We start from the raw sequence: 25409 nt of genomic DNA on the forward strand, positions 1-25409 counted from the left end.
CAGAGAACATTACAGTTAATGCAGTGTATGTAACAATTACTGATAGTCTAAGTCTAGTATAACATTATACCATATTGGAACATATGTGTCAGAAAACATAAACGCACATCCTCTTCTAGATCAAAAGCGATCAGACAATATTTAATCCTGTGACTCTTGCTGGATTAAAGAATAGCAATAAAGCTACTAAAAAGGTTGGTTATTGTCTTTGGTTGGTAGAAAGGAATAATTATTTAATGCCCAAATGCTGCTGTTTTGCTGACTCACTAACACCCATGAGTCTGAAGAGATAAAGAGTGGTTTGAACAAGTTAAACTGCTAGACTGTGGTTACAGTGAACATTGATCGCATGCTAAGAGTGCGTCTCATGCAAGCTTAAACCCTTTTCCACGAGAAACTATTGCGTGCGCACATGATTTTTTTTTTTTTTCATGCTCATAAGTTACAAGTTCTGTTTTATGTAAACTGTCTTAAGGCCTTATGTCCACTTTAACGAATTTAACTCTGTGGCGGCCAAGGAACCGCGCCGTGAAATAGGTTCAGTGTGCATTGTCATGTGCCAAGTTTAAATGTTGTAAAAATGATCAAATATCTCCCACATAGCAACATTGTGTCGGCCCAGATCCGGCCCACATCTGGCACACGTGGAAAGATGATCTGGCCCACATGCAGCGTGGAATTACGGCACTTGGGTGGGCCACTCCTGTTTGCCAAATCTGGGCCACAAGCAGGCCATAGCAATGCCACATGTCAGCCAAGAGCAAATAAATAAACCACAACTGGACCTTATCTGAGCCACAAAATCTGTGTATATTAAATATGAAGTCATCTCAGCCTGTTAACAAAAAGAATCACTGAAAGAAAGAAGAGAACAGAAAAAAGAGACGAGCAGAAACACAAGAACTACAACTGACTTCAGCCACAGCCTCAGATGAAATCAACTGAAGAGAAAAGAAGACATTAAATCTGTGAAGATCTCAGCAGAGGAGGATTAAACAACTCCACAAACAGCATTACCATCTTCACTTATTACTAACCAGACTGACTTTATTTCTGTCAGACGTCTACAAAAGTTTTTATTGAGAATTAACAGAGGTTTAACTCTAATGTGTTTCATTTGAAGTCACCATAACAGTGATTAGTGTTTCCATTAGTTGGGCTCTTAACTCATATTATATCTTTTATCTTTTTTGGCCGCTGTGACAGTGTGTTTGTCAAACACATTTGCAGCAGCAAAGAAAGCTAAAGTGAAACAGCATTGTGCACCCAGCGCAATTGACTTTGTACACCATGTATCATTCCTATTTTGCATATGCAACTTTTCCCTCCACACAGACGCACGTCGGTTAACTAAGAAATACACTTGCGCTCCCCGGGGCGGTTCAGCGAAAAGAGGAGGCGTGTTCCGGTGCAAACGTTCCCTCATGCTATTTTACAGGTTTAGAAAACAATTGCGCCACTGACCGAAAAAAAAGAGTTTAAAGTCAGTGGCGCGTTGCGCATGTTATTCATATGCTATTTTAAGGGCGCATGCTTGGCCATAATCAATGTAGCGTGTGCACAACGCGCATACACTTTGATTCTCTCATCTACACACAGATGCAGCAGTTATCATTTTTGCAAATCATACATTATTACGATAGATAGATAGATAGATAGATAGATAGACATTTTATTATAAAAGCATACATCTAGCTTACACATTTGTTAAGAGAGGAGAGCGGAAGAGAAAGAGTTAATAAAGAGAGAAAGAGGCTAAAGAAGAACTCGTCCGTGTCCGAGGGTTTTATTGCTATAATCCTAAAGTTATCTTTGGATTAAAGCCCCAAGAACACACGCAAGCAAGTATTACATTATGTAAAACTGTAAAGATGTGATCAATAACTCATGGCAAAATATTTGTATGTTAACATAAGTTTATCAGTTTCACTTTCACAAGTCAAAGCAATTCATCATTACTCAAGATTTAACAGTTGAAATAACTGTACCAGCCATTTGGATTATAGGCCTACTTAATTTAATGCAGAAACAAATTATTTCACAGTGTAGTAAGATAACTGAAAGCTCCAGTATTTACCAGTAATGAAGGAGTTGCTGCTACTGGTCTCTGGCTGTGGGTCTGAGGAAGAGCTGGACCCAGGGATGATCTCCACAACAGGTCGGTTCACATTTAACCCCAGGGCCAGTTCTTCTGTAATGTGGGGGTGCAGGACCAACACCTGTTTGTTTCTGCTCAGCCTTTTTCTTGGTTGCTGTTATAAACAGACGAACACATCATTTAACAGTGCTTTGTTAAAAACAGACTAAGAACAGTATAAGTTGTAAAGATTACCATTTTGTAGAATATTCTTGTACTTCACTTTTACTTGTTCCCATGTTCCAGTGGGTGGAGGCTCTGACATTACTGATGAACAAAGTAATGATTCAATTATTAAAATACAAAAATATATACTAGTGTAGCTCTTGCTCTGCTGAGGAGAAAAACTGTGCGCTCTTTGGCCATGATGAGCAGCCAATAGCAGCGTTGCTGATCAATGTTTCTACTTCTTCTTCTTCTTCGTTTGGTGTTTTATGGCGGTTGGCAAACCAACTTTCGGTGCATTACCGCCACCAACTGGACTGGAGTGTGAAGCACCAAAAAACAATAATCAACTTTAAAAAAAAAACAAAAAAAAAAAACTTTATCCCCTATACTTCAAATTCTCCAATCTACTCCTATTGCTTTGAGATACTTCATTATCGCACTATATATTTTTACTTGTTCTACTTGCTTTCCCAATAGACTTTCCATTTTGAATACTACCACACCCAATTTTCTTACTAACCTAAAGTACTAACCTTTCTTTTCCATATTTTAAACATTTTATTAAAACATGTTCTATAGTTTCTGCCTGATCACAATAATTACATTTTGCCGTATCATGTTTTCCTATCTTAAACAAGGAATGATTTAATCGTGTGTGCCCTATTCTAATACGAGAAACAATCGTATCCTCTTTCCTATTCCTAAAAACACTTCTTCCATTTCCTACTTGCTTCTGAATACTATACAACTGTCTTCCCTTGACCTCATTATTCCATAGTTCTTCAATGTTTCTACTATCGATACATATCCCCTTTTAAACCAACGCATGAACGCGCAATTATCTCAGATAACTCAATCCAGCGATACTAATCATAAACAACAGGTGTGTTCGAAGAACCTAATTAGCCAGATCATGATTAGCCCGATGATATCATCTTGGATGTGTCATTTGATCTCGGATGTATTAAGCGACATATGAAGAACGGACTCCTGAAGACTCTTGATCCTCAGAGCTTTTCTAAACATGAGAATCCATCAGTAAGTGTCAGAACCTGCAGCTCTTCTCAATATAATCAATAACACTCTCTTCAGTATAGTGTGATTGTTTTATGTATCTTGTGAAAGGATTTATAATGTTGTTGATGAACTTCAGTCAGTCTTTCTTCATCGTATTGTTTGTTCAGATCAACAGGAAGATTCTGCAGTGAGAGGCGGAGCACAAATGAACCAATCCTGAGCTCTGTGGGCGGAGCCACTGATGATTGACAGGGATCATCAGAGATGAGTCACTAAAAGAGATTTATTTCTGTATAGTTAAAACAAATGATGTAACAGTGGAATTAAATGAAAGTTAAAAGCTGGTGAATTGTCACTGTGTAAAAAAATATAAATATAAATGCTAACATTAAGTCAGGGGTAAAACACCTAAAGTGATGTTCATTGGTGGATACATGTGCATTTCTCAGCTTTAAATGATAATTGATCATTTTACCCTAAAATACTGAACAAAATCATAATTGTGCCACTTCACAACAGACACTCTATCATTTTATGGTCGATATCATCAGCTTCTGTTATTCTGTCTTTGTGTTCCTGTAACTTTCCCTTTAAGTGAGTTTTATTAGTGATGCGCTCATACAATACTAGCCCAGCGCAGAGCCACACGCCACAGCAGCACCAGACCAGCAGTCTCAGACCGGCTGTTAGCGTGGAGATTACTGCAGCATTAAGGTCAGGTTTAGTGGTGGGGTCGGGTATTCGTTATGCTGGAGCTTATTGTGAAGTTAGGGTTAGTGGTTTTGGCAAGCCTGCAACCTTAACCGAAAAAAAGTATACGCTAGCTAACGCTGTGCTACGCTGGGAAGGAGACCATTTTCTTAATGGTTGTCAATGGAGGACAGGCTTCATAACAGTGAATAAACCGCTTTAGTGAGGAAATAGCTTATCATTTAATGAATCGACAGCCCATCGGCTAATCTTCAACATGTTTGCTACAGTAATGAAAAGATTCACCTTGAACTCTGTCATAGAAACTAGCATGTAATTTAACATGGAAACTAGCAGGTATAAACCTTAATTTAACAATTTAATAATCAATAAAAAAGGAATTTATATCTGTATTATATTATGCTGTAGCGACATTGGACCAGCGGTGTGGAAAATGGATGGATGGATGATTCAGTTGCGGCGCCATCTTCTGTTCAGATGCAGGAATTCATTTGGCAAACGACTCTCACAGTGCATTGTGGGTATTCTCTAGCCGTTGAGTGTATATCTGTGTCCCAATTCAGGGGCTGCATCCTTTGAAGGCCGACGTGACCTTCGGAGGACACACCGAGACTCGTTTAAAGGGGAAAGTATAGCCGACTGCGTCATCACTGCGCGACAAATGCTGTCTCAAGTCGAAGGTACTTCGAAGGCTCCTTCAAAATGCGGTCTGCAAATGCATCCTTCTTTTCCTGTGAATGCAGGATACATCATAAGGATCCTTCGCAGCTTTGCCTACCCCAGAATTCATTGCGCGCCGGAGACGAAATGGCCAGATTACACTTTTAAATGTAAGTATTGTATTTCAATTGAATCGAGTAATCTAATGTGTCTAATGCTAAAAATTAAAATAATAATAATAATAAAAAAATACAATAAAGGTTCAAATGTTGACTTATATGTTACTAGTATGTGATTTTACATAGGCTAGTAAATACTCTAGACTTTATTATGTACATAAATTGACCATGGTGAACATGTTTAGATAGGTTTTCAACCCCGTTTTGTTTTTAGGCAGTTATAACTATCTATATATCTATATCTATCTATTTATCTATCTATCTATATATATATATATAAAACTTATATAAAGTTTTATATATAAAGTAGCCTAGCCTACAGTACAAATGTTACTGCTGCTCGTCGTCACAACGGCTGTCACCAGTTGCTAGGCGACAAAACCAGACAGTCCCATTGAATAACTGCTGGGACACAGCTAGCAACAATTTGTTAATGTGACAATACATTTTTGTTAGTTTCATTTTCTAAATAACCAGTGGTGGAATGTAACAACATACATTTACTCTGGATTAAAGTATCATTTTGAAGTACTTTAGATTGTTATTCAACTTCACTTCATCTCAGAGGCAAATATTGTACTTTTTATGAAAAACTGACTTTTTACACATGGATATTAGATTATGATATTAGATATTGTTTAAAAAACTATGAACAGTATATAATAGAAACACTAAAAATATGTCCTGGAGGGCTGCTGTCTTTTGAGTATGTGAGTTAATTTCTTTTATTCCTCCTCTTTCTGAGAACATCTCAGTGACTGGCAGCCGTCGCCTGAGTCAGCCCTGCAAACCTGTTGGTGGACAGTGGAAATATGCCCTGATCCCAGATGATGACAGTGGAAATATGCACTGATCCCAGATGATGACAGCGGAAATATGCCCTGATCTCAGATGATGACAGTGGAAATATGCCCTGATCTCAGATGATGACAGTGGAAATATGCACTGATCCCAGATGATGACAGTGGAAATATGCACTGATCCCAGATGATGACAGTGGAAATATGCCCTGATCCCAGATGATGACAGTGGAAATATGCCCTGATCCCAGATGATGACAGCGGAAATATCCACTGATCCCAGATGATGACAGTGGAAATATGCACTGATCTCAGATGATGACAGCGGAAATATCCACTGATCCCAGATGATGACAGCGGAAATATGCACTGATCTCAGATGATGACAGTGGAAATATGCCCTGATCCCAGATGATGACGGTGGAAATATGCACTGATCCCAGATGATGACGGTGGAAATATGCCCTGATCCCAGATGATGACAGCGGAAATATGCCCTGATCCCAGATGATGACAGCGGAAATATGCACTGATCCCAGATGATGACAGCGGAAATATGCCCTGATCCCAGATGATGACAGCGGAAATATGCACTGATCCCAGATGATGACAGTGGAAATATGCACTGATCTCAGATGATGACAGCGGAAATATGCACTGATCCCAGATGATGACGGCGGAAATATGCACTGATCCCAGATGATGACGGTGGAAATATGCCCTGATCCCAGATGATGACGGTGGAAATATGCCCTGATCCCAGATGATGACAGCGGAAATATGCACTGATCTCAGATGATGACAGCGGAAATATGCCCTGATCCCAGATGATGACGGTGGAAATATGCCCTGATCCCAGATGATGACAGCGGAAATATGCACTGATCTCAGATGATGACAGCGGAAATATGCACTGATCCCAGATGATGACAGTGGAAATTTGCACTGAGTTCAATCCCTCAAACTGCCACCAGAGGTCACCATCTCCTGCGTCTGACATCCACCTTGATGAGCCTCTAGATAGTAAATCACTATCATTCATCTTCATTCATCTTCACAATTATTCATCTTCATTCATCTTCACAATTATACATCTTCAACTTACAGATAAAGATTATAATTTTTCTTTAAGTAGGTTTAGTTCAGTAATGTTGTTCTCTTGTTGAGGGAGGGACAGTGATGTTTCCGTCGCTGGTTATTAATAAAGTGTTAACCACACAAAGTCCTTCCCTGTAAAGCTAAAGTGCTTGTGTTAAAACAGTCAGTCATTTGGTTGCTGTTGATCTGATGAGCTTCAACACGGTAAGACAAACACACTCTTACTTAAATGATTATTGCTCATATAACATGCGTGTCTTTACATGAGAAATGTTAAGAATAGGGTGATTTACATATACTTGTTTAAGTGATGAATATATTAACGCAAGTATTCATTACTTCAATGAGCTCATTGTTTCTGCCTGAAATTATTACATTGTTTAAATTAATACATTTTTAGCTAACTGTGACTTTGTATATGTACATTTCTGAAATGCATATCTTAGACAGTTTCCTCTGATAACAGATCACTCTAAATTGTAATGTGGACTCGTGTATTTTCTGTAAAGCTGCTTTGAAACTATATGTATATGTATATGTATATGTATATGTATTATAGACATATGTTATGCTGATGTGGGTCAGAATGGCTCCTCCTCTTCCTCTGATCTTCTTTCTGCTCATGATTCACGGTGAGTCTCTCTTACATTCACATTAGAAACACTCTGATGTTTTATTTAAGGCCTCATGAGCGGCTGATCTGCACTTTCTTCTGTCCTGTTCTCACATATTTCTCTCTGAAACAGGAAGATTGTGTTGAACTTGTCAAACGCTCGTCCCTTTTAGAAATGTCCAATAGTCTTTTGCTACTTGCTAGTCAGTGTCACATGGTTTAGGGGGAGGGACTTTCTCAAAGTTCAGAGCTTTTGATTGGACAAAAGTCACTGTATCAGCAGATCATGAATATGTTTGGCTCATGTTCTTGGAAGTGAATGTGTTCATGTTAAATATTTATCATGTCAAAGGAGTTCACTAAATGAGCTCTGAGCTGATAGATAAGAACTAAAAGCCACAAAACTAATATTTTGATGTCATTGGGTATTTAATAAATCAACTTTGATTATTTTCTTCGTCTTATTTTTCATATATTTCATTATTTGAGTGTGCATCATGTTGTTCGTGGTTCTCTCTTCACTCCTCTGTCTCTGTACATTTACTTCTGCTTTTCTGCAACACCCTCCATCAAAGCTCATCAAAAGATCACTGTAGGACAGGGCTGCCAACTTCTGAGTTTAGTTTAAAGGGAGAATTATGGAAGGGGGATTGATGGGGTGTAAAAAAAAAAAAAAAAACTTGCATCACAATAAGTTTATTTTAATTGGCAAAACATCAGAATTGTATTATTTAAAATAACAGAAGAATTTTAGAAGTTTAGTGACAACATCTTAAAATGTTTACATGGTACAATGACTGGTAGGCTACTGTTTTATTTAATTATTATTACTGCTTGACACAAATTTCATGATTTCAATTCTTTCAATCACTATCATGAATTCAATTCTTGTGATTTGATTCTGATCTTGATTCAATATCGATTAATTTGGATGATATTAGGTACTGTAGATACATGTTCATTTTTCTCAAGAAAAAACTAATCTCACACATTGCTGTAATCATACAGAGCCCTGTCAGCTATTAGTATTAAAGATTAAAAATAACAACTCTAATTAAATATAATGTGTTTTTATTATAATAACAACATTATAATATTGTAGTGATATAGGTAAAAATGTAATAAATATGTAGGCTAATCTAGTGCACATATCTTTCAACATAGCCTACCTATTGTTCATTCGTTGATGATCGGTTCACGTGCCGCTTGAACTGAGGCGCTACAGCGATCTGCCACGTCACATTTACAATGCCAAAACGAGATTTATTGTTTTAATTTCGAAATAAAATGTACAGAATCTGAGGGCTGAGAATTTGTTTCATATCAAAAGTATCCAGCTCTGTCTTGTCTGTTGGTGTCAGAGGTGTAAAGTCCAGGTTCAGAAAGTAAAAGTCCTCCTCAGTATTTTGTTCCAATCACCTGGATTTGCTAATTCAGCAGGAGAACTAATTAGTGAAATCAGCTGCTGAGTTTATGGGTGGAATAAACATATGGCAGGACTTCTACTTTCTGACCCCTGGACTATACACCTCTGGTCAGAGTCAGTGCGATTTTTCTCTGCGTGAGAAAATGTGTGTGTGGCGTGAGAGTGTGTGAAACGTGTCGATTAGAGTCTCAGGCTGAAAGTGTGACAGTTCACAGCCCTGCTCTAGCACTAGATCGTGAATATCTTTTGCTCTTGTTCTCGGAAGTGAATGTGTATATGTTAAATATGTATATTGTCATATTCCAGGATTTACAGTTTTTCTGAATTGCTAAAACACTAAACCCACTTCTCTGAACCAAATTCTCAATAGCCTAAACCAATTTGTTGAATAAATCACTCTTTCTGTAAAACATTAAACAAGTTCAGGTTAAAACACTGTTTGTAAATCTCATGCACTCTTTTTGCAAAACTCAAAACACATTCTCACTCACTTAAACACATTTCTCACTGTGATGCACTTATGTTTCAAAACACTAAACACAGGCAGGCTAAAGTTAAACACAACTACAACACAGTTGTCATCATTTACACACAACGACTCAAAATTGTTCACACTTATTTCTAATGATGAGAGGAAACCAACTGTACAAAATACAAGACAGTTTAAAGTGCCTAAATTGACTCAAAATGTTGCATTGAAGATTAGAGGAGGAAGAGTATGAGTATAAGAGGAGGAAGAGTGTGAGTATAAGAGGAGGAAGAGTGTGAGTATAAGAGGAGGAAGAGTGTGAGTATAAGAGGAAGAGTATGAGTATAAGAGGAGGAAGAGTATGTGTATAAGAGGAGGAAGAGTGTGAGTATAAGAGGAGGAAGACTATGTGTATAAGAGGAGGAAGAGTGTGAGTATAAGAGGAGGAAGAGTATGAGTATAAGAGGAAGAAGAGTATGAGTATAAGAGGAGGAAGAGTATGAGTATAAGAGGAGGAAGAGTCTGAGTATAAGAGGAGGAAGAGTGTGAGTTAGAGGAGGAAGAGTGTGAGTATAAGAGGAGGAAGAGTGTGAGTATAAGAGGAGGAAGAGTATGAGTATAAGAGGAGGAAGAGTATGAGTTAGAGGAGGAAGAGTGTGAGTATAAGAGGAGGAAGAGTGTGAGTATAAGAGGAGGAAGAGTGTGAGTTAGAGGAGGAAGAGTGTGAGTATAAGAGGAGGAAGAGTATGAGTATAAGAGGAGGAAGAGTGTGAGTATAAGAGGAAGAGTATGAGTATAAGAGGAGGAAGAGTATGTGTATAAGAGGAGGAAGAGTGTGAGTATAAGAGGAGGAAGAGTATAAGAGGAGGAAGAGCGTATGTATAAGAGGAGGAAGAGTGTGAGTATAAGAGGAGGAAGAGTGTGAGTTAGAGGAGGAAGAGTATGAATTAGAGGAGAAAGAGTGTGAGTATAAGAGGAGGAAGAGTGTGAGTTAGAGGAGGAAGAGTGTGAGTATAAGAGGAGGAAGAGTGTGAGTTAGAGGAGGAAGAGTGTGAGTATAAGAGGAGAAAGAGTGTGTGTATAAGAGGAGGAAGAGTGTGAGTATAAGAGGAGGAAGAGTGAGTTAGAGGAGGAAGAGTGTGAGTATAAGAGGAGGAAGAGTGTGAGTATAAGAGGAGGAAGAGTGTGAGTATAAGAGGAGGAAGAGTATGAGTATAAGAGGAGGAAGAGTGTGAGTATAAGAGGAGGAAGAGTGAGTTAGAGGAGGAAGAGTGTGAGTATAAGAGGAGGAAGAGTGTGAGTTAGAGGAGGAAGAGTATGAGTATAAGAGGAGGAAGAGTATGTGTATAAGAGGAGGAAGAGTGTGAGTATAAGAGGAGGAAGAGTATGAGTATAAGAGGAGGAAGAATATGAGTTAGAGGAGGAAGAGTGTGAGTATAAGAGGAGGAAGAGTGTATGTATAAGAGGAGGAAGACTATGTGTATAAGAGGAGGAAGAGTGTGAGTTAGAGGAGGAAGAGTGTGAGTATAAGAGGAGGAAGAGTGTGAGTTAGAGGAGGAAGAGTGTGAGTATAAGAGGAGGAAGAGTGTGTGTATAAGAGGAGGAAGAGTGTGAGTATAAGAGGAGGAAGAGTGTGAGTTAGAGGAGGAAGAGTGTGACTATAAGAGGAGGAAGAGTATGAGTATAAGAGGAGGAAGAGTGTGAGTATAAGAGGAAGAGTATGAGTATGAGTATAAGAGGAGGAAGAGTATGTGTATAAGAGGAGGAAGAGTATGAGTATAAGAGGAGGAAGAGTGTGAAAGAGGAGGAAGAGTGAGTTAGAGGAGGAAGAGTATGAGTATAAGAGGAGGAAGAGTATGAATATAAGAGGAGGAAGAGTGTGTGTATAAGAGGAGGAAGAGTGTGTGAAAGAGGAGGAAGAGTGTGTGAAAGAGGAGGAAGAGTGTGAGTATAAGAGGAGGAAGAGTGTGTGAAAGAGGAGGAAGAGTGTGTATAATAGGAGGAAGAGTGTGTGAAAGAGGAGGAAGAGTGTGTGTATAAAAGGAGGAAGAGTGTGTGTATAAAAGGAGGAAGAGTGTGAGTTAGAGGAGGAAGAGTGAGTTAGAGGAGGAAGAGTGAGTTAGAGGAGGAAGAGTGTGAGTATAAGAGGAGGAAGAGTGAGTTAGAGGAGGAAGAGTGTGTGAAAGAGGTGCTGAACGAGGAGGAAGAGGAAGAGGAAGGTGTGGAGAATGTTGTCAAGGCTGGATCTGCTTCAGGGTTTTTCTCTTCTCCTGCAGAGATGATATTCTCCGGCCGGACCGACATGAAGACGTGAAGCTGAAGCAGAATAAATCTCTCTCACTGACCTTGATTCTGCAGTTGCTCAACTCTTCTGACTGTACTTTACAGTAACATGCTTTTCATTTACAGTTTTTTACTGTAACCTTTTTGGCTTCTGCAGTTGGTCACTGTATTTCACAGTATGCAAATGCTGAATATACAGGCATTCGATACTATACAATATTCAGTGCAATACTATACAGTACTTGCAGTGCATACAGCAGGGGCGGAGTGGGACCAAAAAATCTATCGGGAAATTAAGCAAGTGCTGAAATCTAAAATCACAATAAAATGACTGCACAACGTGAAATGCCAAGTGTAATTATTATTATTTAAAAGATCTTGAAGTCAACAACAACAACATACAATAATAAAAGAAAAAGAGAGCCGCTCAATAGTAAACCATTCATTTTTGTCTCATATTTACCATCGAGCTACTTTCAAATTTCACAAGCTTTTGGATGGATGGTAGCTGGTGCTATTTCCCATCTGTGCTAAGCTGTGACACTTTTCTCGTTGATGCCCAGAACATGTCGGTTATTTTGGAGCATTTTGCTGCCTCCTCCTCCATAATTTTTCGCCTATTGAGTCTGACCTTCTCAGCGCCACCTTTTCTTTTTTGTCTTTCCATCATTTGAGGCTGTTTACACCTGGCCACTTCATGCGTTTTCTCAGATCGGAGAGCTATCTGATTTATCAAAATGATTCCATTTACACCTGGTCACATAAACATGTTTTTGCAAAACGGATATAAATCCGATCTTCAATTCCCGCGCGATTTAATGGAGTGCACGTCACCGAAAGCAACAGATATGAACTGCATTTTATTGATCATCAGCTAAAAATTCAAAATCAAAGACCGCAATAAGTGAGCGCAGTAACAGCCCTGGTAAGATCATTTCAGTTCTTTACTTTTAATGAAGATGATTGTGTTAAGCGTCTGCGACTAAAGCCTGGTTCACACGGGATGATTTTAAAATTGTCAATCGATTTTCCAAACCTGAGAGACCCCACACACAGCGATAAAAAATCATAGATCTAACAGTTTTGGTCGTACAGTGTGTGGTGCGCAGCCACACGGCAAAATCAACACATCACACACGAACCGATTTGACTCCCGAGCATTCCCAGGTCAGACGGGAAATCTCGCAAAATCCCTCGAGATCAAACGTGACTTCAGAGTAAACAATCATGGCGGACGAAGAGGATGCAGTGGCGATAGTTTGTAGTTTGTCTTTAACCGAAAAAAAAAACGTTATCAAAAGAAAAGGCGATGATCTCCGACGTCCTCCGGACTTTCTGGTGCGCCATGCCGCCGGCTGTTTTGATTTTGTTTCCCGGTGCTTCCTCGCCACCTCGCTTTCTGATTGGCTACACGCCACAGTCCACAGGCTGCGTGCTCGTTTGTTCCCTGGGGACACCACACACACGAGGAGAAATAAATCCAACATTTTGGATATCCCCGATTTGAGATCGGAGCGGTCCCGACGTCCTTCCGAGCAGACGAGAGCAGCTTTAACACACCACACACGGCAGGAATATCTGATCAGAATATTTTACGATAATCGGAGCATCCTTAAGATTGTCGGAAGGGGTGAATCGGGGCTAAAATCGGCCTAATTATCCTGCCGTGTGAACCAGGCTTTACTTTCACTTTGATTCACTTAGTTTGCGCGTTGGCTTGAATAGATGAATAGATGCGATCGGATTCAGATTCAAATCCGTCTCGAATGCGTATCGGAGGGCATTTACACCTGTTTTTTCACGATCGGATAGCTATCCGATTACAGAAAACGCATTAAGTGGCCAGGTGTAAACAGCCCACTCACTCACACACTGTCTGTTAACGTTAGACTTACAAAACGTTACGAGAAAAAAAAAAGAGGTGTTAATTTACGTCATAGGCCGACAGGCTATGTCATTTGGGGAGGGGCCGCTCACTGATCCCCCTATTTTTTTGAAAATCCTAGACATGGTTGGACCTGCCCTTCGTTAGTGCTTTCTGATTAGCCTGTGTTTCTATTGAAATAAGAGGCTGCTGTGGCCCGTCGTACGGGTTGAGCAGAGAGCCTGCACAGTTTGACCCGATGGTGTTGCTAAGAACTTGCAATGTATAACTATTATCAGACCCTCGCGGCCTCAAAACACTACCGGCCCACCGGGAAAAGTCCTGACTCTCCTGATTGCCACTCCGCCCCTGTATATACAGTATTTATTCACCTCACCACTGTCAGGTGTCAGTACTACTTTTTTACATAATTGCAAAATGTGTTTACTTTGTTACAATATATAAATAAATATTTCTCCTGTAACTGCATGCTTTGGATTCTGTGTTCTCCATTTTTCTTGTAGTGTCTAACGAATGATCTGTAGTGTTTCTAATATTGAATGATGTGTGTAAGATCTGAAAGCATTGTTTGATTTTGCCAGGGATTTGTCAGAGATTCTCTGAATGAGTTTTGAACATTTGCTTTTGTGTTTAAGGTTTTGAGAAAGTGAGTGATGGTTTCAAGAAATGTGTTTTAGCAATTCAGAAAAACTGTAATTGTGCAGCTTGTTGTTTTTGGCTGATTTCTTGGTTCTCTCTTCACTCCTCTGTCTTAAAGTAATTCATACTGAGATTATTTATTTACATTTATCTTATATTTCCTGTAATGAGTCGCTGTTTTCTAATAGTAATAAAGTATTGTCATGTTTTCATGGCCCAATATAACAGATAAAACTACATTTACAGTTTGATGAATTCTGTGTTTCAGGGGTTTCTAGTGATGATTGGAGTGTGAGTTACAGTCCTTCACACATCTGTGCACTAAAGGACTCAACAGTGATAATGAGATGCACTTATACATACCCTACTAGATATTGGATCAAGAAAGTGTTCTGGTTCAAAAACCATGTTGAGCTTATAGATCTGTCTAATGACCCTGAATACAGTCAGAGGCTTCAGTATCTGGGAGATAAACAGCAGAACTGCACCGTCAGACTGAGTCATGTGACACTGAAGGATTCACACATGTACTATTTCAGATTCATCACTGATAAACCTGATGGAAGATATACTGGTGATCCAGGAGTGAATCTTACTGTCACAGGTGACTTTGATGAGGTTTATCTCTTCTTCTGTGCATTATGTTGAATAATAATCAGTGTATGACAGCAGCACTAGATATAATGTGTGTGTTGTGTTCAGATCTTCAGGTGGAGTCTCCTGAGAGAGTGACAGAGGGAGATTCAGTCACTCTGAGATGTAAAAGCAGCTGCGCTCTGACTGACAGAGCAACATTCATCTGGTACAGAAATTCACAGCCATTAACTGAGAGAAGAGACAGAAACAATGAACTCCTGCTGCAGTCAGTCAGAAGAGAGGATTCAGGCAGATATAGCTGTGCTGTAGACGGACACACTCACATCTCTCCTGCTGTTCAGCTCAATGTCATGTGTGAGTGCAGATTGACTTTCTCTCTTTAACCCTCATGCACTTTAGATTTCTGGTTACAGTCTGTGTGGTCCAGGTCAAACTGATCCTAATTGTATTCAATTCCCCAAAAATCACACTATGAAAAAACATTATAATAATTACATTCAGGTACAAATAATGAACTTTTAATATCAATACTTTTCACACATTACAAAGAATACATTTCTGAATTTATGATTTATAAAAATGTTTTAACCAATATTTTTAAGACGGCCCCTCCCCAACACCCGTGGGACATTTGCCATTATACATTTATAACAATAATATCTTAGTCTAAACCTAAAGTAAACTTGACCAACTATATAGCATTTGAAAGCGTTCAGACTGTAGTTAAGATCATTTAATCCATATATGGAAATCGCCTCGGTTACGACTGTAACCTCGGTTCCCTGAAGAGGGAACGAGCGTTGCGTCGAGATTGACGCTATGGGGAACGCTTTGCGTGATGACGTCTTGAAGCACATGTAAAATCAGTCCAATGGTGTGGCGGAACGTCAGAGGCGGGTGACGTCACGTACCAGGAAGCTATAAAGCCTGCCCGAAAACAGAAAATGAAAGCTTCGTAAAGTCTGAAGTAGTCGCTGACAGGCATGAAGGAGATATGGCAAGGTGACGCAACGCTCGTTCCCTCTTCAGGGAACCGAGGTTACAGTCGTAACCGAGGCATTCCCTTTCAAGGGAACTCGCGTTGCGTCGAGATTGACGCTATGGGGAACGTCTATACCAATGCCACCATAGCTACAAATGTCTGTCCTGTGTGAAATCGAGTGAGCAGCATTAGAAAGACAAAACCTGAGACCCTGGAGTAGAGTCTAAGTCCAAAGAGTAAAACCTGACGAAGGTGTGCGGTGAGGACCAACCTGCCGCATCACAAACGTCCTGTAAAGACACTCCTGATATAAGGGCCTTAGAGGCCGCCATACTCCTTGTAGAGTGCGACCGGACAGCCATAGGAGAAGGCTGCCCGGCTGCCTCATAAGCAAGCGAAATAGCCTCAACCACTCACTTGCTCATTCTTTGCTTAGACACTGGAGATCCCTTGTTAGGGGACCCAAAGCACACAAACAATTGATCGCTTTTACGCCACAGGGCAGCTCTGTGGACATAAGCGTCTAACGCCCGAACTGGGCAAAGCAAATTATTCGCCTCCTGGTCCGCATTTCGAAAGGGAGGAGGACAGAAGGCCTGCAGTACAATGGGTCTAGCCACATTAGTGGGGACCTTGGGGATATAGCCCGGTCTCGGATGTAGAAAAGCTTTAACCATACCCGGTGCAAACTCTAAGCATGACGGAGCAACCGACAATGCTTGAAGATCCCCTATTCTCTTGAGAGAAGAGATAGCAAGAAGGAACAGAGCTTTCAGAGTTAAGAACTTCTCAGGAACCTCCTCAATGGGCTCAAAGGGGGCCAGGGAAAGGCCTTGCAGCGCAATGGACAAATCCCAAGGTGGCACCCTAGAGCGAACTGCAGGCCTCAGCCTCCAGGTGCCACGAAGGAAACGAGATACCAAGGGGTCTTTCCCCACAGACATTCCACCCAAAGGAATGTGGTAAGCACCTATGGCCGCCACATAAACCTTTAAAGTGGACGGGGTCAGACCTGCAGTCAACCGGTCCTGCAGGAACTCCAGCACTGTACCAATTGGGCAGTTAACTGGGTCCAACCGACGGTCACTACACCAAGAAGTGAATACTCTCCACTTCAGGGCATAAAGTTTTCTCGTGGAGGGAGCTCTGGACTGTAGAATGGTCTCAACAACCTCAATTGAGAGACCTGACTCTATGAGCTGGGCCCCCTCAGAGGCCAAGCCCACAGGTTCCACAGTTCTGGTCGGGGGTGTAATATCGAGCCCTCCGCTTGGGACAGAAGGTCCCTCCTGACGGGTAGCTCCAGAGGAGGCCCGTCGAGGAGAGACACAAGGTCGGGAAACCATACTCTGCCCGGCCAGCGCGGGGCTATAAGAAGCAGGCAAACCTGGTCCCTGCGAACTCTCTCCAGAACTCCCGGGAGCAGAGCAACTGGGGGAAAGGCGTACAGACGTAGCCTCGGCCACGTCTGCACCATAGCATCCAGTCCCAGAGGAGCTGGATGCGTGAGGGAGAACCAAAGTGGACAGTGAGACGTCTCTCGAGACGCAAACAGATCCACTTGAGCTTGGCCAAACTCCCTCCATATCAGCTCCACCACCTCGGGGTGGAGCCTCCATTCCCCGGGCCTCTGCCCCTGTCTCGACAGAGCGTCTGCTCCTATATTCTGGACCCCGGGGATGTAAGCTGCCCTGAGTGACAGCAGCTTCCCCTGGGACCACAAGAGGATATGGCGTGCCAGATTGCATAATGGGCGCGAGCGCAAACCCCCTTGGTGATTGATATAGGCGACTACCGACGTGTTGTCCGTATGTACTAGCACATGGTGTCCCCTGAGATCTGTGATAAAGCTCCTCAGAGCCCGGAAGACAGATTACATCTCTAGGCGATTGATATGCCAAGAACGATGATGGTCTTCCCACAGACCTTGAGATGAGCGACCCTCTAGGATCGCTCCCCAACCCGTGAGGGAAGCATCCGTCGTTAGCAGTTTGCGACGACAAGGTGCTCCCAACACTGGGCCCTGGGACAGGAACCAAGGTTTCTTCCACATAACCATGGCACGCAGGCATCGCCGCGTGACCTTGATCGTGCGAAATGGGTTGCCCCTCGGGGAAAACCCCCTGGTCCTGAGCCACCACTGCAGGGGCCTCATGTGCAGCAGTCCAAAAGGTATCACGTTGGAAGCTGCCGCCATGAGACCCAACAGTCTCTGGAACTGTTTGACAGTGAGTAGCTGGCCTAGCTTTACACTTTTCACAGCTGCAAGGATGGACTCTATACGTGGCGGTGACAGGCGCACCTGCATCGACACTGAATCCCAAACCACGCCTAAGAAAGTGGTCCTCTGGAGCGGAGAAAGCACACTCTTCTCGGCGTTCAGCCGTAACCCCAACTCTTTCATATGGGCGAGAACAACATCTCGATGTTGAACCGCCAACTGATGCGACTGAGCTAAAATCAACCAATCGTCGATGTAGTTCATGATGCGAATACCCTGGAGGCGCAGGGGCGCCAGAGCTGCATCCACGCATTTGGTGAAAGTGCGGGGTGATAAAGCCAGGCCGAATGGAAGAACTCGATATTGGTATGCTTTGCCCCCGAAAGCAAACCTCAGGAACTTCCAATGACATGGACGGATGGAAATATGGAAATATGCGTCCTTGAGGTCTATCGTGACAAACCAGTCCTCGGACCTGATCTGTGGCACGATTTGTCTCAATGTTAACATTTTGAACTTGAGTTGCATGACTGACTCGTTCAGAACTCGAAGATCTAAAATGGGACGCAATCCCCCGTCCTTCTTTGGAACTATAAAGTACCGGCTGTAAAAGGGTTTACCTGTTGGAGGGAGGTACATATTCTATGGCCCCTTTCTCTAACAGAGTGTTTACTTCCTGTTCCATAACCAGAACCTGCTCGGGGCCCACCACTGTGGGCAGGACCCCCATAAACCGAGGTGGGCATTTCTTGAATTGTATTTGATACCCTTTTCCTACGGTCTGCAGGACCCAACGAGAAACATTTGACAGTAGCTTCCACGCTGTCAAAGATTCTACTAGAGGTACCAGCCTCTCGAGACTGGTTTCTGGATTTTGTTGCTGTTGAGTAGTCGGTTCGTCGCCCTGTAACGGCGCACCGGCAGGGAACGACTGAACGGACTGCTCTAACACCCTCCTCAGAGGCGGTGGGCATCCCGAGGCCACTACGTTTCCGGGTGGTCCTTGAGATATGTGCTCGCCGGAGACCGCTGCGCCCTGAAACACCGGAGGCGGCAGGGTTGGCAGAACGGTCCCCTGAGGGCACCGAAGAGAGACGGGCACCGTGAAAAGAGGTAAAAAGAGGTGTTGACCGCTCTGCTTCGGGGGGGACTACCCTCATTTGTCCTGAGCCCTCGGACATCAGGACTTTTTCCCAGCAGCCTTCTTGGCGGTCCGCAGATCCGTTCTACCCCTCGAAGGCTGCTGGGTTTGAGCGTGCTTCCCATGTCCCCGAGATTTTTGTGGGGGAGCACGGGAGGAACCGCTCTGTTTCTGAGTGGCACGGTGCTCAGCGCTCTTTTTAGAGGAGTGAGGCTGCTCCCGCTCAGCAGCCTCATAGAAAGAACGGCGGGGGAGAAGTTTCTGAAGTGCAGCTGCCTGTTTTGAAGCTTCTTGTGATTTCGCTACAGCACTATTAACTGCATCTCCAAATAAACCTGCAGTGGAAACCGGAGCATCCAAAAGAACATGTTTTTCTTTGTCCTTTATATCACTTAGATTGAGCCACAGATGCCTCTCAGTGGCCACCAGGGCTGCCATAGAGCGGCCGATGGATTTAGCCGTCTCCTTGGTGGCCCTGAGAGACAAATCTGTGGCTCTACGCAGTTCGGATACAGTGTCGGGACCAATACCCCCGCCCTCCTCTAAATCACCCAATAATTCTGCCTGGTATGCTTGCATTAATGACATGGTGTGCAAACACGCTGCAGCTTGACCAGCGGCTGCATACGACTTATGAACCAGGGAAGAAGTTAATTTTACTGGTTTGGATGGTAATGCAGGAGCCTTCAGAGAAGATGCCGTTGCTGGAGAGAGATAGCTCGCAAGCGTCTCCTCCACCTTCGGCATCTCTCCATACCCATGCTCTTTATAATTGTGTATAGTGGAGTAGTGGGATGTTTGTGAAGTATATACTCTGTATGAAACTGGTTTCCCCCACGATCTCGACACCTCAGTGTGGAGATCGGGGAAAAACGGAAGGCTTCTGCGCTGAGGCTGTGCACGAGATGGCAGGAAACGTTCGTCGAGCTTACTTTTCGAGCGAGCGCCCTGCCTATCTTCTGGCCACTCAATAGATAATCTCTCGACAGCTCTTGTAACTACGTCGAGTAATTCCTCAAACGCATGAGACTGAGGTGGCGAATCCTCAGACTCAGCGTCAATACTAACAACGTCCAACTCCTCAGAGCTGGACAATTGCAGTATTGGTGCCTCCATCGGGGGGGAAGAAACCGCAACGCGTGCTTCCACACCCTGATGAGAGGCACTGGATCTATCAGAATGAGGCTGAGATAAGGCAGAGCCCGTCTCAACATCCACTGATAGATCCATTTGCGAACCCCAGGTCTGAGATCGACGCCGTGCCTCGGCAGCGGCAGTACCAGAGCCCTGGGGAACGCATTCCTGGTTAAATAAAGCCAGGCGGGATCTGAGCGTACGCAATGGAAGCGCGTCACAATGCTCACAGCCAGCACCCTCGAGTGCTGACTGGGCATGCTCTTCACCCAAACAGACAACACAAAGAGTGTGAGTGTCCCCACCCGTTAAATAACGCGGGCAGGGTTGAACACACATTCTAAACTGCTGCTGCTTATCCGCCATACTGAATATATATATATAATATACACAGACAACACCAAATAACGAGGACAGATTCAACACAGAGCGCAACTGAAGACTCAGAAAGTTTTCATTTTCTGTTTTCGGGCAGGCTTTATAGCTTCCTGGTACGTGACGTCACCCGCCTCTGACGTTCCGCCACACCATTGGACTGATTTTACATGTGCTTCAAGACGTCATCACGCAAAGCGTTCCCCATAGCGTCAATCTCGACGCAACGCGAGTTCCCTTGAAAGGGAACGAAGAGTTATATGGTCACCAGAGGAGTCTGGATGTCATCTAGTGGAAAAGTTTGGTACTGCACTCAAAAAAATCATACTGAATTATTATTATTATTTTTTTTTATATCAACCTACAATTTGTCACAGAATTTGTTCAGATATTTAGCTTTAATTTTCTTAAAGTTTTAGCTGAACATTTTTTGTAAAATATATATTTTATATAAAATATAAAACTTAAAAAAATATATATTTCTACAATAATCTGTGCAGTGTTCCCTTTAAAAAGATACCAAACTTAAGACTGTGCTCTGAAGTATTTAAGATTTTTAACAAGGTTTTTAAAGGGCACCTATTATGCAAAATTAACTTTTACATAGTTTGAACATAAATGTGTCGGCAGTGTGTGTACACAACCACCTTTTTCAATCCCCATAAATCATAAGCAGTGTTATAGTTATCAAGCTGTATGCTATGCCTTCTCACGCACCCCTGCCAAACTGTGGAGCCAGGTAAGTGTTGCACTGAACACTCAGACCCCACTCCGGGACGGGTCTCTGTCCTCCACGGGTGCGTCTGTGGTCCCATTGGTCCTGCTGGTTCGGTCGCTGGGAGCCTGGCTAGCGCCCGTCACGCTGGCTCATTGGGACGTTCAGATTTGACTATGCGATTCAGTAAAGCGGGGAATGTAGAGGCCCCTTGTTCTGCATGCGGAGATTGCGAGATTGTGAGGTCAGGGTTTAACAGCTCCTACTTCACTGTTCCCAAGAAGAGTGGAGGGTTACATCAAATCTTGGATGTGCGTGTTTTGAATCGGGCCCTCCACAAGCTTCCGTTCAAAATGCTAATGCAGAATGTGTTCGCCCCTAAGACTGGTTCGCAGAGATCGACCTGAAGGACGTGTACTTTAATGACATTCCTACGCTTTGAGTTCGAGGGACGGGCATACCAGTACAAACTCCTCCCTGTCACCCCGCATATTTACAAAGGTCGCGGAGGCCACCCTCTTCTTGGCCCACTCGTGAGATCAGTTGTGCGAACACAGGGACCTGGTGCTCAGACACCTCAGCCATCATCATATTCACTGAACTTTAATTTTTGTCTGTTTTAGACCCTCCCAGGAGCGTCTCAGTGTCCATCAGTCCATCTGGTGTAATAGTGGAGGGAGATTCAGTGACTCTGAACTGCATCAGTGACTCAAACCCTCCTGCAGAAATCAGCTGGATTAAAGGAAGAACTTTTGTAGGATCTGGAAGAATCTACAGCATCTCAAAGATCAGCTCTGATGACAGTGGAGAATACAAGTGCAAGTCCATCAATGAACATGGAGAGAAATACTCTGATGCTGTGACTTTAAACGTCATGTGCGAGTTTATTATAAAACATAAGATGCTAATTCTCTGTTTTGATTAATTTGGTTCATATTAATCATTTTAAAAATGTGTAAGAGGTCTTAAATAATTTGGTGATTGTTATTAGACCCTCCAAAGAACGTCTCAGTGTTGATGAGTGGATCTGGTGTAATAGTGGAGGGAGATTCAGTGACTCTGAACTGCATCAGTGACTCAAACCCTCCTGCAGAAATCAGCTGGTTTAAAGGAGGAACGATTGTAGGATCTGGAAGAATCTACAACATCTCAGAGATCAGCTCTGATGACAGTGGAGAATACAAATGCAAGTCCATCAATGAACATGGAGATAAATACTCTGATGCTGTGACTTTAAACATCATGTGTGAGTTATTGATCACCTACACATTGTTTAAAATTTCCAAACACATAATTTTCTAATATTCATTGAACTTTAATTTTTGTATGTTTTAGACCAACCCAGGAACGTCTCAGTGTTGATGAGTGGATCTGGTGTAATAGTGGAGGGAGATTCAGTGACTCTGAACTGCATCAGTGACTCAAACCCTCCTGCTCTGAACTTCAGCTGGTTTAAGGAGAATGAACCCTCAGCTGTTGGATCTGGACAGAGTTTCAGTGCACTACAGAGTGGACGCTTCTACTGTCAGGCTCACAATCAACATGGATCTCAGAGATCAGACGCTGTAACTGTCACAGGTGAAGCTTTTATTAACACACTCCTGTATCTTCACATCATTCATCAGTTTGGAGAGTTAATCATGATGATCTTCCTCTTTCAGTTCATCATGTTGCTGGTAGGAATGTGATTGTGATCACAGCGGCATCTGGAGGATTATTCATCATCATCATCATCTTCATCATCATCTTCATCCTGTTTATAATGTGAGCTCAATAAAAAACTGCAATAATTGTATAAATTCACTTTTGGTCTAATGTAGGAAATGGCTAATTTGTGTTTTTAATTATTAGTAATCTTTAAAATAAATGCATATGCTGCTAATGTCTTTCATTATAACAGAAAGAAACGAAGGAGTGTTAAATCTGAAGATCGCACAGTGAAACAGGTAAATCATCTAAACATGACTTCACAAACGCAGAGAATGAATCGATCAGCCGTTATCTGTGTTTCAGACTGTAAATGTACAAAGTGACAGGATTCAAACCTCCCCAGTCCAGCGGTAACCAGTTTGTACTATAATATAATAAAATTATGAAATAAAGCTGATTTTAGTGGGCAGTTGTGAATGGCCTTGGCCGTGAAGTTTGTTTAGTGAATTTAACCAATCTGCTTAAGTTTTTAATTATAATTTACTGTTAGATTTATGATGACTCAAGCCATTAAGGGTTTTGTACAAGATACATGACCAATCAGAGATTACTTCATTCATGTGCAATCATTTCTCATTGATTTATATTTTATCTAGTCAAAAAACATGGTCTAATCTCTGTGTCGTGGCGTAAATTAGTTTCAGCTATATGCTCAAATTAAGAGAAAGCAAAGTGAGAAAAACTGCAGAAACTATAAAATCCACATTAAGACCAAACTTTGAAGAAATTCATGTTATTTTATTTTGTTAATTTTATATAGCTTTTACTTACATGAAACATGGAGTAAAATATTTATTCGGTAATCATCTCATCTCGCCATTTTTCATTACCGCAGCAAACGCTCACACTTCTGAGCACCTTATCACTTCAGGTGAATGGAGAAGTTTTTCATATTAATAATTTTACATTATTGACTGTAGTAGCTCTAAGATTCTACAGCATGTGATCCATCAGTGTTGTGATAATTGTGCGCAATAAAGGTTTGAACTACTGTATCTTTCAGACACACTCAGAATCTCAACAACGGTGATGATAAAAGTGCAGTGCATGATGGGAGCATTTAATCAAAACTCATCAATATCTCCCAGCATGCATTGCAGCATGAATAAATTATGCTGAATTGCCTTAGTATTTTCTTTTATTATTATATCTGCTTTTATTTTTGATGTTGTTTTTGTTGCAGCTTTTTCGTAGCTTGTTTTGTGATGTTCAGAGTTTTATTTGATTATTGTGTTGATTGTCACCATTGTTGAGATTCATACGCTGAATCTTGATGTCTGTGTTGGTCTACATCATGCAGTAGATCAAAACCTTTTTTATACACCATGTGTTTTTAAAGTTCTTAAAATTACTTCTTTGTCACTGCTGGCTCGCATGTGGTAGTGACACAGAACTATTACACTCAAAAATGAAAAATATATTATAAACATAATGAAAGATAAGACTCTTTATGAGATCAGCCACTACATGATGATTATGTCAGCATCAATAAATAGCCATCAACACCTGGTCACATTTTCTCTCAGATTTTCATGTCATAACGAATGTGTTTTATAAACACAGTTAAAGCAGTCAGAGTAAATCTGACGTTAGAAAATCAAGGGTCAAGAGCCCAAACACTGCAAACTAAAGCAAACACTGATCTCCATAATGGTGACTTCAAACTGTATTATTTTCAATAAAACATCAACTTCAAAACCTCTGCTAATTCTCAATAATAACTTTTATGACAAACTGGTTTGTAATACAATATTTTTAAATTACAGGCAACCACAGTTGGCAGTTTTTTTTTTTATTTTTTTATTTTTTAACCATGGTTCAATGCCATAAAACCTAAAATATTACTGCCGTATTTTTTACGGTAAAATTCTAGCAACCACAGTTGCCTGTTTTTTTACCGTAAATTTTTGTTCAGTGATGTAAAACATAACAATTGCTACTGTAATTTTTACGGTAAGGTACGGTAAATGCAACTTTAAGGTTTTTTTTTTTACAGTGTACTTCCAAAATCCGTACAATTAACAGTATGTTACTGTAAAATTACATGAAATGTCCTGTGAGAGCTATTGCAGTTTTTCACTGTATATAGTAAGGGTATCTCTGCAATTAACATGTCTTTTCCGTTGCTTTTTTACAGTTTTTTACTGTTAAAATTACGAACATATGAAAAAGCCCTTTACTTTGAACATTGTCAGGGAACTTTTTTGATAGTGTTTCCATAAAATTGTTTATATTCCAAAGTTTATCATTGGATCATGTTTTTAAAAATGTATATTTATCATTGTGATATTTTGTGATGTAAGACCTTCTGTCTCTCCTGTAGATCTCTGATCCCAATGAAGACACGTATACAGCTCTTGAGCTCAAGTCCACGACCTCTGACCTGTACGACACACTCACAGTAAGTGAGACGTCAAAGTCAGATACTCCATCACTAATGATCACATGA

General features: G+C 41.6%; 1 protein-coding gene across 1 annotated transcript; it reads left to right on the plus strand.

Moving 5' to 3' along the window:
* Window positions 1-3280: 3280 nt before the first annotated feature.
* Window positions 3281-25409, plus strand: LOC311069413 (sialic acid-binding Ig-like lectin 14; the record flags this gene model as incomplete). The annotated part of the gene is made up of 9 exons (XM_084092560.1): window positions 3281-3343; window positions 4597-4662; window positions 7330-7402; window positions 14354-14689; window positions 14788-15036; window positions 22586-22828; window positions 22912-23014; window positions 23151-23196; window positions 25284-25409. The coding sequence occupies 9 exons, from the start codon at window positions 3281-3283 to the stop codon at window positions 25407-25409; spliced, it is 1305 nt and encodes a 434-aa protein (XP_083948686.1).

This window comes from Abramis brama (assembly GCF_963993115.1).
Source record: "Abramis brama genome assembly, chromosome: 2".
NCBI lineage: Eukaryota > Metazoa > Chordata > Actinopteri > Cypriniformes > Leuciscidae > Abramis > Abramis brama.